This window comes from Prunus persica, chromosome G6 (assembly GCF_000346465.2).
Source record: "Prunus persica cultivar Lovell chromosome G6, Prunus_persica_NCBIv2, whole genome shotgun sequence".
Lineage (NCBI taxonomy): Eukaryota > Viridiplantae > Streptophyta > Magnoliopsida > Rosales > Rosaceae > Prunus > Prunus persica.
This window is the reverse complement of record NC_034014.1, coordinates 29,149,777-29,167,585: the sequence shown is the minus strand read 5'-3', so window position 1 is coordinate 29,167,585 and position 17,809 is coordinate 29,149,777. Positions and strand designations below refer to the sequence as shown.

Here is a 17,809-nt window from a genome sequence, read left to right as displayed (position 1 = left end):
AGCTTAGTGTTAAAATATTATATCAATGCTTTGTTACTTTTGTTGAGTTGGTGGGTAATTAGATTGCCAGTTGGGTTGGGTGGCTCCTTTTAGAAGGCCACGGCCCACGGGTGTATATGAAGTGTATTAGACCAGTTTAACTTAAGACTTTGAAGTCATCAACTTGAGATATCACTCTTTCACACACGCACGCGGGACGCACATGTATCAAAAGAGAAAAGAGTTTTAACTTTTCCTTGCTCTGTTTCTTCACTTTGTATGTTCTGTCGCTTTGTGCTTGCTAAGATTGGTAAGTTAAGAGTGTAATGAGTTAATAAAAAAGGCAACACTTCGTGCATTTCCTAAACACACCCGCAACCCAACAGCTTATCCCCTTCAAATTCAATACACCTCTACCTTGGATACCCTTCTATTCTATACCCAAATGTAAAGACCTATGAAGTGAATCTATATGCTAGACTAGAGAAATGAATTTTTTTCAGAAGCGCTTAATTATGGTTTAATTGCAGCTAGGCTAGCCTAAAAGATAACCACCGATGGAAATTGGAATAGTCAAAACGAGCAACTGATGTTAACCAAAACGAGTAACTATGAAAATGAAATGAAACAGAAAACTCAAACTCAAACTCAAAATGAAAAGAGGAGTGAAAAAGGATCAAGGAAAGACGTGTGAAAATGAATCTCTAAATAATGAAGTTCTAGGTTCCAGGTTCCAGCCACCCAAATTAACTTTTTTTAACATATCCCAGTCAGCACTATCACTACTAGACTACTGTAATAAGGTCTAAGCTGGAGGAGTAGACTGTAATTACCCACAATTTGCAATGCAGAACATGCATGGTGAAAATAAGTAGTTCAACAATTTCAGTTCAGCAGTAACTTTATCTCATAATTAGAAAATAAATATGCCTAAAATGTTTATTTATTTATCTCATATTTTCTAAGTTGGCTATTGCTTTCCTTTGGTAATTGGAGGATACAGTGCCAGTCATATCAACTCATTGCCACATGGACATGGTTGATACTTGATACAGTCATACTGAATACTGAATACTGAATACTGAATACTGAATACTGAATACTGATGATGGTGTTGAAAATCAAACAGACTCCCTATGTACGGAAATTGAATTTGATTCATTCATTCATGTCATATATACTTTTGAAACATAAATTCATGAGTGAGCTTAGGCGCCCAAGCATTTTCTCAATGCACCCGCAACAGCTAGTTCATTCTTATCCAGCAGGAGCAGCACCAATGCAACGTGAATATATATATATATATATATATATATAGAAAGAGATAGATAGTGTTCAGCACAGACATCACCTACGTTCCTTCCTTGTTTCAGAGTTCCTGAATTTCATCCAGAATTAAAACAATAAAACAAACAGCTAGCATGTGAAATCCTTCCTTAATTACTAACTCAATAGACTAGGTGATCCCTTTTGCTGTATTCTTCCTATAAATGTATCAAAAAATATATGTGTTATCCTGTGCTGCAGTGAAAATTGTTTTGTGACCGACTAATCCAATAATAATATTATATGGATATTGGGTGGTAAAAGAAGACGCAACTTTTCAACATTTTGATGAATTCAAGGAATTCTGCTTGATGATGGGGGCATCCAAAGATTTTTCAGGAAATATTTTCCAAGTTGTCATTTGCTCCAGAAAGATACTGATCAGTTGAGGGTCCTAGTACAATATCCCATCCATATATTAATATTATTATTATGTCTAAATAAAAAGAAGTCATCAACGATTGATCATGGTGCTGCAGCTGTACTGTTAATTATTAATCTCCAGAACCAGAAATACAAGGCATGTGTTTTTCTAATTCTATTTTATCAGTCTAATCTAAGTCTTTATTGTTGTGCTTAGATTCTTAGTAGATAAGTAACTTGTTCGTGTCTCTTTAACAAATTCAATCCAACTGGGAGTGGGAATCAATTTTCATCTTAATTTTCTAATTTCAATGCTTCTTGTTGTTTCGTTAGATGAGAAAACATCAGTGGCAGCAAGCAGGCAGGCCCTTTCTTTTGTGGTAACATAACAAATTTCTTGCTCAGATCAAGTCTAGGTGATAATATCTTTTGTTTTGGCTAAACAAAAGATGAACTATCGTCAATATGAAAAATATCATGAAAACCTTAGCAAATAAATGTCCCACTGACCTGGAAGTCCTTTACCTTCCAAATGTAGTTTATTAATTTTATATGAATTAATTATAATTGAACTAACACATTAGTTGACCGTGAGTATGAGTTAATCCGTGTCCGGAGAGTGTCTTGACCGTATATGGGGAGTGTCTTGACCGTGAACGCGGCGTTGACCGTTGGACATGAGTGCCCGAGTGTCCGACACTCCGACACTTGGGCTTAGTGGATGCGATGCCATAATGATGAAGCTAGGCTGTACAAGATCATTTAGTTCCATACTGCAAGCACGTGTACAATTTTCTCTTTTAGTGTTGAAGTTTCCCATTGCCATTGTCTTAGTTACTCTCATATTGATCAGTAAGAAATCAATAAGATATTTTTCTTCTTCTCTGAGCTTATGATTCATGTTTTGGTCTTTGCTATGTGTATCAGGTTTCATGTTTTGGTCTTTGTTTGTAAACGTGATCACTATTGTAATGTTTGGTGCTGTTGGTACATTAAAATATGCATATAATTAGGTAGGCTCATAGCCTATCCGAGGGGAATTACGCCTATTCCTAATCTTATTTTAGGCTCGTGTGTTGCAGCATATATACCTATTTCGGATTGTGTATGCACATTACATAACAGGCAGGACGCGCGCTCGCGCACATATATATATGAATGTTGCGTCTGAGTTTTGATGAAACACAACCCAATGGTCAAGGTGGCAGGTGCTCAATCAACCAATCAAATGTAAAGACCTATGAAGTGAATCCATACACTAGACTAGACAAATGAATTTTTTCATAAGCGCTTAATTATGGTTTAATTGCGGCTAGGCTAGCCTAAAAGATTACCACCGATGGAAATTGGAATAGTCAAAACGAGCAACTATGAAAATGAAATGAAACAGAAAACTCATACTCATACTCAAAATGAAAAGAGGAGTGAGAAAGAGTCAAGGAAAGACATGTGAAAATGAATCTCCAAATTTCATTCAGAATTAAAACGATAAAACAAACAGCTAGCACATGAAATCCTTCCTTAATTACTAACTCAATAGACTAGGATGAGAACAACGCGTATACATGCACTTCACTTATCTGTGAGTATATTGGCTAGACTGTCCCATCTATACCTCATCTATACATTTATAATGAGAGGAAAATGATTTTATACGTATTTATCTAACTACTGACTGACGGTAGTAGCTTCATACGCATTGTTTCAAGGGTGAAGACAGTATCCAAGAGCAACACTGATAAGCGCCACCATACAAACATATAGTAGAGGAAACCCAACTTGGACTCTTTTCACACTCACCCCCCTTTGGTTCAGTTGTGCCTGCTGTAAAAGTACATACGAATCTCATGAATAAGAGTTTCAATAAGGTGCAAATACAAGTGCGCAGTGAGGGAGAGGTTAGCATACCCAAAGAGTAGAGCACACAAATTAAAGCACTGCCTCATTTTTAAAAGGAACATATTTCTGCATGCAAATTACAGGAAATTTAAAAGATAAACCATTTCATCCTCAATATAAACCCCAAGTAGGCAATTTACAGTAGATGTTCAACAAAAAAAAACCCAGAGAGCAGTTGGATGAACACAGTAACAAACCAGAAATAGAACTTCAATGCACTTAAATGCTCAAACCATTGTAACATTGGATTATCCAAGCCTTAGGCAGCCAATAAGCACAACAACCAAACAATTCAGACTTTGGCAGAAACTCATCCCAAGACAAACAACAAAACTACCGGAAAAGAAAAGGATGGGGTGCAAGAAATTACTAATTGCTCCTGTAATTTTTTTCTCTCCTGAATGCTTGAACTCCTCTCCTCTGTTAGCTTTAAAATAGTAACTTCAGCCTGGAAAAAGAAGTAAAAAAGAAAAAGAAAAGGAGCTTCGTTAATATTATATTTTGACAACCATCCAAGTAGTGTATCAGACAAATAACCAATCAGCAAAATTTTAGCAAAATTAAGAGGTATGCTGCTAGAGTCCAGTTTCTACATGCAAATTACAGACAGAGAATAAGAACCACAACAATTGTATCATAAATTTGGAAAGAAAATTATGCAAAGACCAAAACCTGGCTCAGCTTTAATTCAAGTTCATTTTGCTTTGATTTTATCTCCTGAAGTCTTGAGTATTTCTTGGGGGATGGGATGAGAGAGCAATGGTCCTGAAAATTACCTCCAAGCCATTTGAAAGCAATGGTCCTGTATAGGACACAGGTCAATGGTCCGGAGCACTTGCTTATAATCAGGCAAGTTATACATTTTCATCTCCCTGCTTGTCATAGAGAAAAATTAAAAAATCGCCTTTCATGAGAATTTTATTAAATTGAGATATTTGTACTATATCAGGTTTGTGTTTTTAATGGCAGTAGCACCATCTAGTAATCAGGTAGTTTTTTGGACACACACAAAAATCTTGTATAGCGTTAACAATCCTTGTGTGGAATCTACTAGAAACAATTTCAGGATGTAAGCAGAGATTTAAGGAAAGGGAAATAGTCTGATATAATAGAATTTCCTTTGAATGCAGTTTACAAGGTCAGGCCACACACAATTGCGACCGAATGCAATCTTGATCACTTGATGCATTTCCTAAACACACCCGCAACGCAACGCAACGCAACAGCTTATCCCCCTCAAATTCAATACACCTCACCAAATGTAAAGACCTATGAAGTAAATCTATACACTACACTAGACAAATGAATTTTTTCAGAAGCAGTTAATTATGGTTTAATTGCGGCTAGGCTAGCCTAAAAGATTACCATCGATGGAAATTGGAATATTTAAAATGAGCAACTGATGTTGACCAAAACTAGCAACTACGAAAATGAAATGAAACAGAAAACTCAAACTCAAACTCAAAATGAAAAGAGGAGTGAGAAAGAGTCAAGGAAAGATGTGTGGAAATGAATCTCTAAATTTCATCGAGAATTAAAACAATAAAACAAACAGCTAGCATGTGAAATCCTTCCTTAATTGCTAACTCAATAGACTAGGTGATCCCTTCTGCTGTATTCCTTCTATAAATGTATCAGAAAATATATGTGCTATCCTGTGCTGCAGTGAAAATTGTTTTGTGACCGACTAATCCAATAATAATATTATATGGATATTGGGTGGTAACATTGTATATATAATGACAAATTGGTAACACTGATCATATCATATCATTCTACTTTTCTCTTTTCGAGCATCATGAACAGCATCCTACTTGTCACCTTGTTGGTGTTCCTCGGAACACAAGGCCGTGATCATCAATATCATGCCTTGACTCTGAAAGTAAAACACCAGCCCTTCCCGTTCACATTCCACAACCAAGATTCTGCTTCTTCTTCTGTGACACAGGGATTCTCTGGCCTCTTCTACACAGACGACCTCTACATAGGCACTCCTCCCCAAAAAGTCAACATTGCCATTGACACCGGCAGCAGTCCGACATGGGTGCAGTCTGCCCATTGTACCGAGTGTTTCAACGTCTCATTCCCCAACTTCAACCCCGACAATTCCATAACTTTCCACCCAATGCCCTCCCACCACCCGCTCTGTGTCCCTATCTGGTTTGCTCCCGCGGGCAACTTCTGCCAGTACAGTGTGGGTTACATCGGACACCAGTTCACCAAGGGCGACGTCGGCTTCGACACCTTCACCTTCACTCATCATGATGTCACAAACGACCAAACTGGGCACCGCCACCACAAAAGCCAAATCCAGAATGTGGCATTTGGGTGCGGCGTCGTCAACCGCATCCCTGATTTGCCAGCACATCCTCGGCCTGCCAACCCCGTATCTGGAATTTTGGGGCTGGGGAGGGATCATCCCTCCAGCTTCCTGCTCCAACTGAGGGATATAACGTTGCTGAAATTCTCATACTGCCTGCCTAGACGCGTCGGAGACGAGGCGTCTCTGTTTTTCGGCGAAGAGGCAGAGCTCAAAGTTCCTGCGGGTCAAATCCAAACAACGCCAATTGTGGGGCCATCAGATGAGTTTTATTATTTAAACATGACGAGTATAAGCTTGAATGGATCCATTCTTCCAATCGATCCGAAGCTGTTTACATCCGAGGGCGACTATGGAGTTGTTATAGATTCGGGGTCTCAGTACTCTGTGTTCGTGGACGCAGTTTATCAAGTCGTGCGGAAGGCAATGGTCTCCTACTTTATGGATGAGTGGCTGTTGCAAGCTCTGCCTCCCAACAAAACTAGGTCCAAAATAGACCTTTGCTATGACATCACAGACATAGCAGCAGCAGCAGGAGGAAGAGGCGGGCTGTTTTCGGTTGCGCCGCGGATGGTGTTTCAGTTCGATGGCGCCAGCCTTGAGCTAAACCAGGAGACGACCTTCCAAATTTTTGATGAATTCAATGAATTCTGCCTGATGATAGAATCAGCGAACAAATTTGAATCCCCAAACATCTTCGGAGCATTCCAGCAGTTCAACCACAGATTTGTATATGATGTTGGGGCATCCAAGTTGTCATTTTTTCCAGAAAAATGCTGATCAGTTGATGCTAATATTATTACGTCTAAATAAAAAGAAGTCATCAACGATCGATCATGGTGCTGCAGCTGTACTGTTAATTATTAATCTCCAGAACCAGAAATACTAGGCATGTGTTTTTCTAATTCTATTTTATCAGTCTAATCTAAGTCTTTTATTGTTGTGCTTAATTAATATGGATGGATGCCTCATGTCATGTCATGAATGAATCAGTTTATAAATGGTTAAATCGTTGTTGTTTTGTTATGTTATCAAGGGCATTGCAATGTGCAGTGATAACAAGGACACCGAGAGGGAGGCATTATTTTTATGGAGATTTTTTTCTTTCTTTTATATGGAAATCAATGATGCATCTTAGATTCAATGCTTTTTGTTGTTTCGTTAGATGAGAAAACATATCGTCAATATGAAAATGTAGCAGCTTCTTAAATTCCGACTCTGTATACGTTTACAAGACTCAAAATGAGTTATTACTTTTCATGGTAGATTGGGTAATCAAATTATCCATAATATATCTTGACATTTGAGAGCATAATTGGGTGTAAAAAAAATATCATGACAACCTTAGCAAATAAATGTCCCACTGGCCTGAAAGTCCTTTACCTTTCAAATGTAGTTTTATTAATTTTATATGAGTTATAATTGAACTAACACATTAGTTGACCGTGAGTATGAGTTAACCTGTGTTCGGAGAGTGTCTTGACCGTGAACATGGCGTTGACCGTTGAACACGAGTGCCCGAGTGTCCAACCCTTGGGCTTAGTGGATGCGATGCCATAATGATGAAGCTAGGCTATACAATATCATTTAGTTCCATCCTGCAAGCATATGTACAATTTTCTCTTTCACTGTTGAAGTTTCCCATTGCCATTGTCTTAGTTACTCTCATATTGATCAGTAATATGATATTTTTCTTCTCCTCTGAGCTTATGATTCATGTTTTGGTCTTTGCTATGTGTACCAGGTTTCATGTTTTGGTCTTTGTTTGTAAGCGTGATCCCTATTGTAATGTTTGGTGCTGTTGGTACATTAAAATATGCATATGATTAGGTAGGCTCATAGCCTATCCGAGGGGAATTACGCCTATTCCTAATCCTATTTTAGGCTCGTGAGTCGTGTGTTGCAGCATATATACCTATTTCAGATTGTGCATGCACATTTCATTCGCTTTGCAGTTTGCACTTTATGGGCAACTTGTTATATTTGTTTTTCACAACTTCACAAGCAAGCACCAATGCACCAATGCACCAATGCACCATGCTAAAGATAGGTAGGAGGAGGAGGAGAAGTGTGTTTGTTTGTACCTTGTACATATCGGCTCTTAACATTATCGCATCACACGTTACCTACTGACTTGTTTCTACTAACTCTCTAAAGTCTAGTGGGTGGGTTTATTATTGCATGTGGATTTGCAAATTTTCAAGGAAATTTCGACCTATGTTGGTTTCATTAGATGAAGTGAGGAAATTTCGACCTACGTTGGATTTGTAAAAATTTTATCTGTAATTTTTTAAAAACAAATGCGTTATCAAGTTTTCAAAGGTGTACTTAACTTTTGTTTTTTTTTTTTTTAATTTATAAAGATATTTAAAGGTTTTCGAATTTCTCTTAAAACGTAGAGACTAAAAAGTTTAATATTAGTTTGAAAACTTTCCCTTAAAGTTGGATTGAAGTCTTGATTTTGAAAACGTGTAGATGTGCTTTTTTAAATTTATTTTATTTTAGTTTTATAAGAAGAAAATTAAATTGAAACTTATAGCAACAACAAATATGGTAAGAATAACTTTAACTTACAAAGGCTCTAGATTGTTATTAAAAATTGTATTTTTCCTTTTCTGTAAAATTGTTATTCAAATCCTTTAAACATAATTAATAAATAAAACGAAGCTTAACAGTAAAGTAAAAATAAAGAAACCAATAATAGATAAGTAAAATAATTCAAGAGTGAGAAAGCAAACTTGGTATGGTGAAAGCACGTCAAAGACGCGGTCCTAAAGCTTTTGTAGCCTCCTTACGTGCAGGTAATAACGGTCTACAAGACTCCAAGATACAACCCTAATACGCAAGCTTAAGGTCCGCTATCAGCACATTAACAGTTGGATAGAAATCTCCAAGTCACAAAACCGTTGTCTAAAATAATAATATGGAAAGTGTTAGAAAATTATAATATTTATATTTAATTTTTCAATAATTGAATGGAAATTAAATTGTGGGAGTTGTGAATTTAAGTCTGGGTTTCTAGGCGTTTACGGTTGTAGCTTCTCTTGCCTTGTCACCTACTCATGTCTCCTTTTTATAGGCTTTGTGAGCTCACTTATCCACACCCGTGCACTCTGGTATCAAGCTGGTCTAGCTTACTCCTCCAGCTTCGAGATGGTCGTTTCCTTTTGATCGTTTTGCCTCCCAACTGAGATGACATGACTTCTTCATTTTATGAAGGTCCTGGGCAAGGAGTTTCTTCATTATATGCAGGTATTGGGTAAGGAGTTTGTTTTGCAGTCGGGTAGTTGGTTTCTACGAGGATAGGTGCTGGGCAGTTGGTTTCTCTGAGGAAAGATAAGGTAGTTTGTTTTGCTGCCGTATAGTTTGTTTTAGTGTTGTAAGGGTACTTCAGGCGGGATATGGGAAGGAGTTGGGTGCGGGATAGATGCGAGAACCCTTCTCTCTGTTTACCCACTTAATGACTCAAGAAAATGGGCTTGGTTTTGGTGTCCAGCCCAAAACATCCATCTTTTGAACCTCTAATGGGCTTTGTGAAACTTGTAACCATCCACACCACAAATCGATCAGCAAGCCCCTAGCAATTAATTAAGTAACTTGGGCCCACTTAAGCTTGTTGCGAGATTTGACACTAAAAGGGAGTTGCTTGGCATACGTGTTATCACGTGCTTGTGCTTGGGCTATGTTGTATTACAGTGGCTTGGGATTTGACAGTGCAGTGGGCTAAGTGGGCTTGGGCTTGTGAAACTTTGTAATTCTTACAAGTTTGCATGTGAAAGTTGTGAGCTCGTACCACTTCCTCCCTATGTGTCAAATTGTAGCCTTGCTTGACATGGCATGTATGTATCGGCTAGGCTGCTTTTATAGCATGATAGTGCATTGGGTTTTAAAATATGCACGGACTTTTCTTTAGATTTTTTTTTTTGGGCCTTCACAACTTTCAACCAGTAACTGACAGGCCAACCTCATTCTTCCTTCCAAGAGCATTAACTTCAAAAAATCATAAATTAATCTGACATACAAATTTATATATATATGAATATCGAAAAATAAATCAAAGAACAAGATACTGAATCTTCAATTTAAAACTAAAAACAGAGATGAGTCTTCCCCTCAGTTTCAATCACAAACTAATTGCAATGCGGCTAGGTTTAAACCGGAGAGATTCTAACTTGTAATCCCCTTTATATTGATTGGAAAAGCAAAAAAAACCAAAAGAGTTGGGCTATGGTTTGTAGCAGGTATTGTCTCTCTAACAACAAAACAAAAACAGAGAGGTATTAGGCTTAGGTTTGCAGTAGCAGTCATATATGTGGGCCTGTAGGCCGGGCTTTTATGGACGTGCCTAGTCGAGCCTTTATGGGCTCAAATGGGCTAGGCCTATGCTGCTCATAATAATGAAGTGGTATGCATGCACCAAAGAAAAGCTCAAACAGAAACTGAATGAGTAGCCCTTGCCTCGCACCTCTATTTGTACTAGTAATCTAACCCCTTGATTTGCTTGCAGTAAGAAGGAATTCAAATAATAGCAAAGTCTTAACTAATGGTTCATACCATTACAAGGCATGAAATGAAACAAATCTTATCATCACTTCATCTACAGTGCGTTTAGATGAGGAAATTTAAAAGTACAAAGGAATTCATGAATGACAGAATTTAATGACGGAAATTAATGTTCTGGAATTTATAAAGTTTCTTGTTTGGGTGACGGATTTAAAATACAGAATTTAATCTTTATTTGTAAAGTTATCTATTTTAAAAATCAATTTCTCTTCGAATTTTAGAAATGACAACTTTTATATATAATTTAAAGTTAGGATTTATGACCTCCAAATTCTATGTTTTTTCCCACGCATAATTTCTAAATTTCTATGTTTTTTTTTATCCAAACACAAGAATTGGTTCATGTCAATTTAGAAATTCTGACTTTTGTCAAAATCCCAAGTTTATTTTCCTCATCCAAACACACTGCTAATGAAACCAACATCGTTGAAATTTCCTTCAAAAGGAAATATGTTGAGTTGAAGGAAAAGGAATTAGAACTAGTATACTATCTCATCATTATTATGTCTAAATAAAATAAGATTTATACTATTAATTATTAATGGTGCTTTCTAATTAATTTTCTTTTCAGTCTCTTCTCTTTTAGTTCTATTAGTATGTACAAGAAACTACCATATTTCAAACACCAGAACAGGAATCAGGATGGCTGAACAAATTAAGGGAAAATGTCAAATATATCAAACAACAAAGTCATGGTATTAATGAGTTATTCCATTGGAAATGGGAGAGAGCATAGGAATTCACATCTGATATATTATATATATGTTATGTTGGATTGGGCAACTTGGACATGTTACCTAGAAGGAGGTTTTTAACACACAAAAAATGGGAGATAAATTTACTGGTATTACACTACTCCATGAGAGTCGTCAATGGGCCGGGCCAAGCTATCGCGGCCCAAATTTTATGGGCTTGAGTTGGGCTTTAAATAAGAAAGAGAAAATAACGAGCCATGTTGAGCTGGACTTTTTCAACAAATTCAAGGCCCAAGTTCGCCCTATGGGCTAGGCCTGAGAAAGCCCAATGGGCCAGGGCCGGCTTGACCTATCAGGGCGGGCCAAGTGGGCATACTATGTTTTTATCTTTTTTGTTCATTTTTTTTCTTTGTTACCTCCCTTTCCATATTCTCCATTTTTTCCCATTTTCATAGTTGTCTTTTATTCCAAAAATAAACTTATGAATCCCTAATAGCACGTGGACCCAAAAAAAAAAAAAAAAAAAAATCTCGATTGTCATTTCCCTTCTGGTCTGAATTTGTTCCAGTACCCACCTAAGGCATTTTACCCGTTTGACGAATGAGATGTTCAGTTAGTTTAATAATGGAAGCAATTCCTTGGATGCCAACAGAAGCACACTTGTTTAATGGAAGCAATTCCTTAATAGATATGGGCACTGGCCAGTGGCCACAACTCATACAAAGAAACATAAGGATATAGGGGGGATGGCGTCATATGCATAGATCACATGGTTGAATCTCAAGAATCAAAGTTGGTCACCTTCAACCAGTAACTGCCAGACCAACCTCATTCTTCCTTTCAAGAGCATTAACTTCAAGAAATCTTAAATTAATCTGACATACAGAACCCTAAACCCGTAACTCTATATATATGAATATCGAAAAATAAATCAAAGACCAAGATACTGAATCTTCAATTTAAAACTAAAAACAGAAATTAGTCTTCCTCGCAATTTCAATCACAAACTTTGAATCAATGAAAACATTATCATACCTTTCTCTTGTGTCTTTTCCTACTCTTCCCATTAAGGAAGCATGAGAAGAAAAGACACTAGAAGGGTTGTGTAGATTAATTGTAGAGAGTGATTGATACAGAGAGAGAGAATGAAGATAGCGAACTAATTGCAATGCGGCTAGGTTTAAACCAGAGTGATTCTAACTAGTAGTCCCCTTTATATTGATTGGAAAGTTTTAAAATTTATAATTAAAAAAAAAAGAGTAATGCTAGGATTACCATATTTTTCATATCACATTGTGTACCACCTATCTAATAGAGGTGGAGCCCACTAATACAATGGGCCCCACTTCTATTAGAGAGGTGGTACACAATGTGGTATGAAAAATGCGGTAAGAGGTGGTACACAATGTGGTATGAAAAATATGGTAAGCCTAGCATTTTTCAAAACAAAAAAAAAAAACCCAAAGAGTTGGGCTTTGGTTTGTAGCAAATATTGTCTCTCTAACAACGAAACAAAAACAGAGAGGTATTAGGCTTGGGTTTGAAGCAGCAGTCATATATGTGGGCCTACGGGCCGGGCTGAGCCTTTATGGGCTCAAATGAGCTAGGCCTATGGGCCCAACTTGGCTTTAAACATCCAAGCCTAAACACATCCCATTGAACAATGGGTCGGGCCGGCCTATGACCCAAAACGAGCTGACCGAGCTTTTCCTCGATTGTCCAAACGGGTCCCCATCAGCCCATGATCTCGTGGGCCAAATGATGACCCACATATATGGTGCTTGATTTTGCATCTTTACTCTACTCCTCCTAATAATATCCTATAACAAACATCTATTATGTTGGAAAAAGCATCTATTTATTTATTATATTAATATATAATTGAGGGATACAACAACAAAATTCTATAATGAGGCCTCCATATATGGACCTTAGAAATGGACCACACATCTCCCAAAAGGTGTATTTGATAGTGAAAGAGTTTGACAATATCAAATAAATCCAACGGTTAAAACTAGGTCTTTACTTGAAGTCCATATATATGAACCTTATTATAGAACGACTCTGGAGACAAGAAATTGGGACAAGACTAAATAAATGAATAATCTTTCTTCAGTTCCCTTTGTAAAAGGATCTTAATTTCAAGGGTTCAAAAAATTTGGCCTAGACACCAACATGTTAATTTTTAGGTGGGTTAGGCAAGGACTCATTCTTAGCAGCAACGACAAGCCCATAAAAGATGCCTGATATATGTATATGGTCTCGCCTGAAACCACCCTTTGAAAAACCAACTTGTTTGTGACATTCTTGTTGTACTCCAAAACAACCCACTTTCCATTTTCTACCACAACTCGATCGATGGTGTTTACACGCATCCAGGCACCAAGAACTCGATTTGTTGTGGCACTGAAGGTGGCAAGAGGAATTAGTAGAGTGGTCATCAGTATCGGTGTAAAGACGCAATGAGGATACATTGTAATTTAAATTTAAATTTATGATGTGAATGTGATGAATGAGGAATCAAAAGTTTTTAAGATTTGGTTGTAAACTATATTAATGACTGCACATGATAGAACACACATCGAGAATATACAAGAGCACATCTCCTCAATCCGATCCCTTCATACACTCATTCTAGATGGGGTGAATTCTTTTGTGTTGGTTGGCTTGATCAGTTGAGCAGGGGCACTTGTATTTATATGCATCTTCCTAAGAGTCTTGCCCATCAAGAAACTCTTAAGAAGTCCTTATTGCATTAGGTTTATAACTTCTAATCCACAATTAAGATAGGAATCCTTCTAGCTCTTATATTAGCCTTAAAACACTAACTTTATAGAGCTGCAGGTTTAGTTGTTTTGAACTCCTAATTGATATCAAGTCTTAGAATCCTTTGATGATTATAAGACCACACTTTAATGGGTTAGACATCTACACGTCTAACATTCTCCCACTTGATCTAATGATCATCAAGAACTCTATCAATTACTGTAAGGCCTATGGAATTCAATTCAACTATAATTCCTAATCAAGTCACTGTCAATCAAAAGAACAAGCATGGAACTATCAAGACTTATTGAACATTTCAATATTTCAAGGTCTTTATAATTACTCATACGAGCTCTCAAGATCACATGAGACTTCCGTCAAGATTAGAATGTAGAATGATTATGACCAAAATTAATTTGTGTTTACAAAGTCACTTTCATTCATACGCCCTCCCTTATGAGATTACCAAGATCTCTCCTTAATGACTCTGGTATGAATTCATGTCTTATGCAGTGACTGTAGCTAGCTATACTGCAATATGACATGTAACTGGATTCATTTGTCAAGAATAATGAACATAAAACTGAAGTCACATAATTTATTAAAAGAATTGAACCAAACAGTAGTGAACAAAATAACTGAACTGTCTTCAAGAAAATAATGAAATTAAGTGGAATAAAACTCGGCTCCCACTGATTTTGCATATAGAAAATGAATGGCATAACCAAATCGAATCAAATTTCCCATTAATACTTTTGGGAATAACCTCATACAGTATATCAATCAACCAATGCAATTTCCTTTCATTTACCTTCTACCTTACAAGCTTGAAACAAAAACCTTAAAGCTTATTAGTAATCATAAATTCAATGAAAGGTAAAAGTGTCATTGATTAACCACTGTTAACTGAAAATATGAATTAAATAACAATTAACATATCCAAACAATCTTTGTTCGTATTAGTCTTAAAACCCTTAATGAAGAACTGGAATATTAAGTGATTAATCATAAACAGTCAAAACTAAATGTATGCAACAAAGAAGATCATTGAATGCTCCCACTCATTGAACACATGTTTTGCACCGAAAATGCATCAAGAAATGAGCATAGCACAAATCATATTATTTTCACCGAAATCGTTTCCTTAGGATTCAACTTTAATTCCTTTAATTTATTTCTCAAAATAGCACTTTACTAACACATATCTTGAAAAACATATAACATGTCATGCAAATTGGTCTTTAGTTGAGAAATAACAAAACTGTAATGAATGCATTAAACTTTATTCACTTTGTACTTTAAAAATCAATTAAATTTTCTTAAACCAATACAAACTAAAAAACTGTAAACATTGTAAGAACTTTAGTAGCCAAAACAAACAGCCAATCACCCAAACATTAGTCATAAACATATAGATGCATAAAACTAACACTTAAGATGTAAAACTTCAATGTGTCAACAGCCAGAAAACAGTTCCAAGTATGCTCCAAAACCATTATGAGCTTTATCAAAATATAAGATAATAAGGTATTGAGTGTGAAGCCCAAAAACTTTACATCACTTCTCCCACTTGGGCAAACACTAACTACTTTGCTACTTCAATATATAGTGCACCAATAACCTTATGATTAGAAACACTGTGACACACATGGTGTAAAAGAACTTTCAAGGCGTGCTCCTAAATGTACTTCACAGTATAAGCCTAAATGCACAGAACTGTCAAGAAATTTTATGTAATGATATGTGATTACTTGAGAATTTACCATAATTAATCTATATGTCGGATTAGCGTCAAATTTCATGGAAACAAACTAGAGACATTAATCTTCATACTTAAAAATTATAGAGTCGTTTATAGCTAATTAAAAGGTCTGAAATTGATCTACAAAGTTAATCAGAAAATCTGTCAGCACATACTTTTCCTGAACACAGATCACTTATAAAATTCTCACAAATAAACTACACATCCAATAATCACAAAACTTTTTAGAATTCATGAAGACTCGTATATGCTTAACATATCAAAAATTCAGGTCATTTGGAGATCTTTATGTGGGTCATTCAACAATCATTATACATAATGCAGAAACTGTCAGGAAAATTACTGTGCATCTGTTTCAAATTTATAAATTCACCAAAAAATAAATTCTCAACATATTTTCATGAAATCAGCACCTGCAAAAACCTTAGAAAATCATCCTTCTCGTCTAATTTTGTCATTAGTTAATTCGAATTATAACTTCACCCTAACAGACGACATGTTAGCATAGTTCAAAACTGGAAAAATTGTCAACTATAAATTTATGAATGCTAACAATATACACCTCAAAATTTAGTTATCCTTATGCATTCTAAACATTCAACATTAAGTTCCATGTAGCACTACTACAAAAAGTGAAAAAGACGACCAGAAAACAACGACGGTCTAAGTGAAAACCGTCGTGGTTTATAAAAAGACGACGGTTCTAAAAACACCGTCGTGTAATACAACCTTAGACAACTAAAAAATGGAGTTTCAAATGGCTGTTCAAAAACAACGACGTACATAATTAAACAACCGACGTCTATTTGAAACAGATTTCCTCAGTGTAAAATCAATGCCAACAAAGAACGGCAGAAGTTATGAATCGACCGACGTAGAAAGTAAAGACGACGATTTCAATAAAAACTGCCGTTTTTACTCATAAAATAACACGACGAGGTTTTCGTATAAGACGCCGTATAATTACAAACAAATCCACGGCTTTAAAATACAAAATATCGCCGTATTAAATTAATTTACAACGACGGAAAATATAAATATATCGACGTCATTCTCGTATAGTTCTACTACGTTATCTTTAAATCGTACAATAAAATTTATCGTCGTATTTATTCATTTTATACGTCGTACCTTTAATTTTAACGGTCGTCTTAATAAGAATTTTTGTTAACAATTTTTTTCTTTGATTTTCTTATCCTACGTCGGTAGATCTACTTAATGACAAGAATTGAAATAACCACGACGGTTTATATAGAACACCGCCGACATAATCAGTTTTGTCTGAGATCCCAAGGGTTACGAAATCTTACCAGATGGAACTCTGTTCCACATCATAATCTTAACAGATGACACAGATTTGCAAATATTGCGTCGTGTTAGTTTACAAATTCTAGAACATTAATTTCCCTCATTTTAAATTTCCTCGGGAAAGAAAAATCTATTTATCACGCTTTGGAATTGAAAACTAAAACTGAAAGAATACGGGAAAAAAAACTCCATTTATAATTTAAAATTAAAATCCACGTCGGTTGTAGTACACTTAACGACGTTTAACAAAATAATCTACGTCGGTAATTATAAATCTACCGCCATCGTAACTTAATATAGACGACGAGAAAAGACGACGGTAGAACAGAAAACCGCCGTTGTTTCAGTTTCTTTAACATATCTTTCTGCAGGACTTGTGTAGTTCAAAGCATTGACAATGTCTTCATCATATCTCCCAGAAACTACTGATTCAATTGCTCATGCTTTAGAGGCCATCTGAAGCCATTTCTATTCTTTATCGCATTCTTGAAACCCATCTTCTTCTTCTGAAGCTCTACGGATAAAGGAAGAGGCTATCACAATAAATCCGACGGATCTTCTTAGGCAAGAAAATCAAGCAGAGGATCAGGCACATCTGATCTTCAGATTTCCCTGAGAAGCGAACTTTCCTTCGACAGCGAGTGGAGGCCAGGCTTGCATCTCTTTTGATGGAAAGCAAGGAGTATTCAGAAGCACTAAGTGTCCTATCAGCTTGATCAAGGAAGTGAGAAGGCTAGTTGACAAGCTTCTTCTTGTGACATATATTGATGCGAGTAAGCTCAATTTCTCTTGAGAAAACATCCAAATTATTATTCTTTTGAGACATGA

General features: G+C 36.3%; 1 protein-coding gene and 1 long non-coding RNA gene across 2 annotated transcripts; one reads left to right on the top strand and one right to left on the bottom strand.

The window, feature by feature from the left end:
* Positions 3,225-4,294, bottom strand: LOC109949863. Its single transcript, XR_002272170.1, has 3 exons — positions 4,240-4,294; positions 3,938-4,015; positions 3,225-3,489 (listed from the first exon to the last, which is right to left on the bottom strand). It is a non-coding gene; the product is annotated as an uncharacterized LOC109949863 (long non-coding RNA).
* Positions 5,366-6,667, top strand: LOC18774181 (aspartic proteinase nepenthesin-1). The gene has a single exon (XM_007207907.2). It carries the CDS (start codon positions 5,366-5,368, stop codon positions 6,665-6,667), a length of 1,302 nt encoding a protein of 433 aa, XP_007207969.2.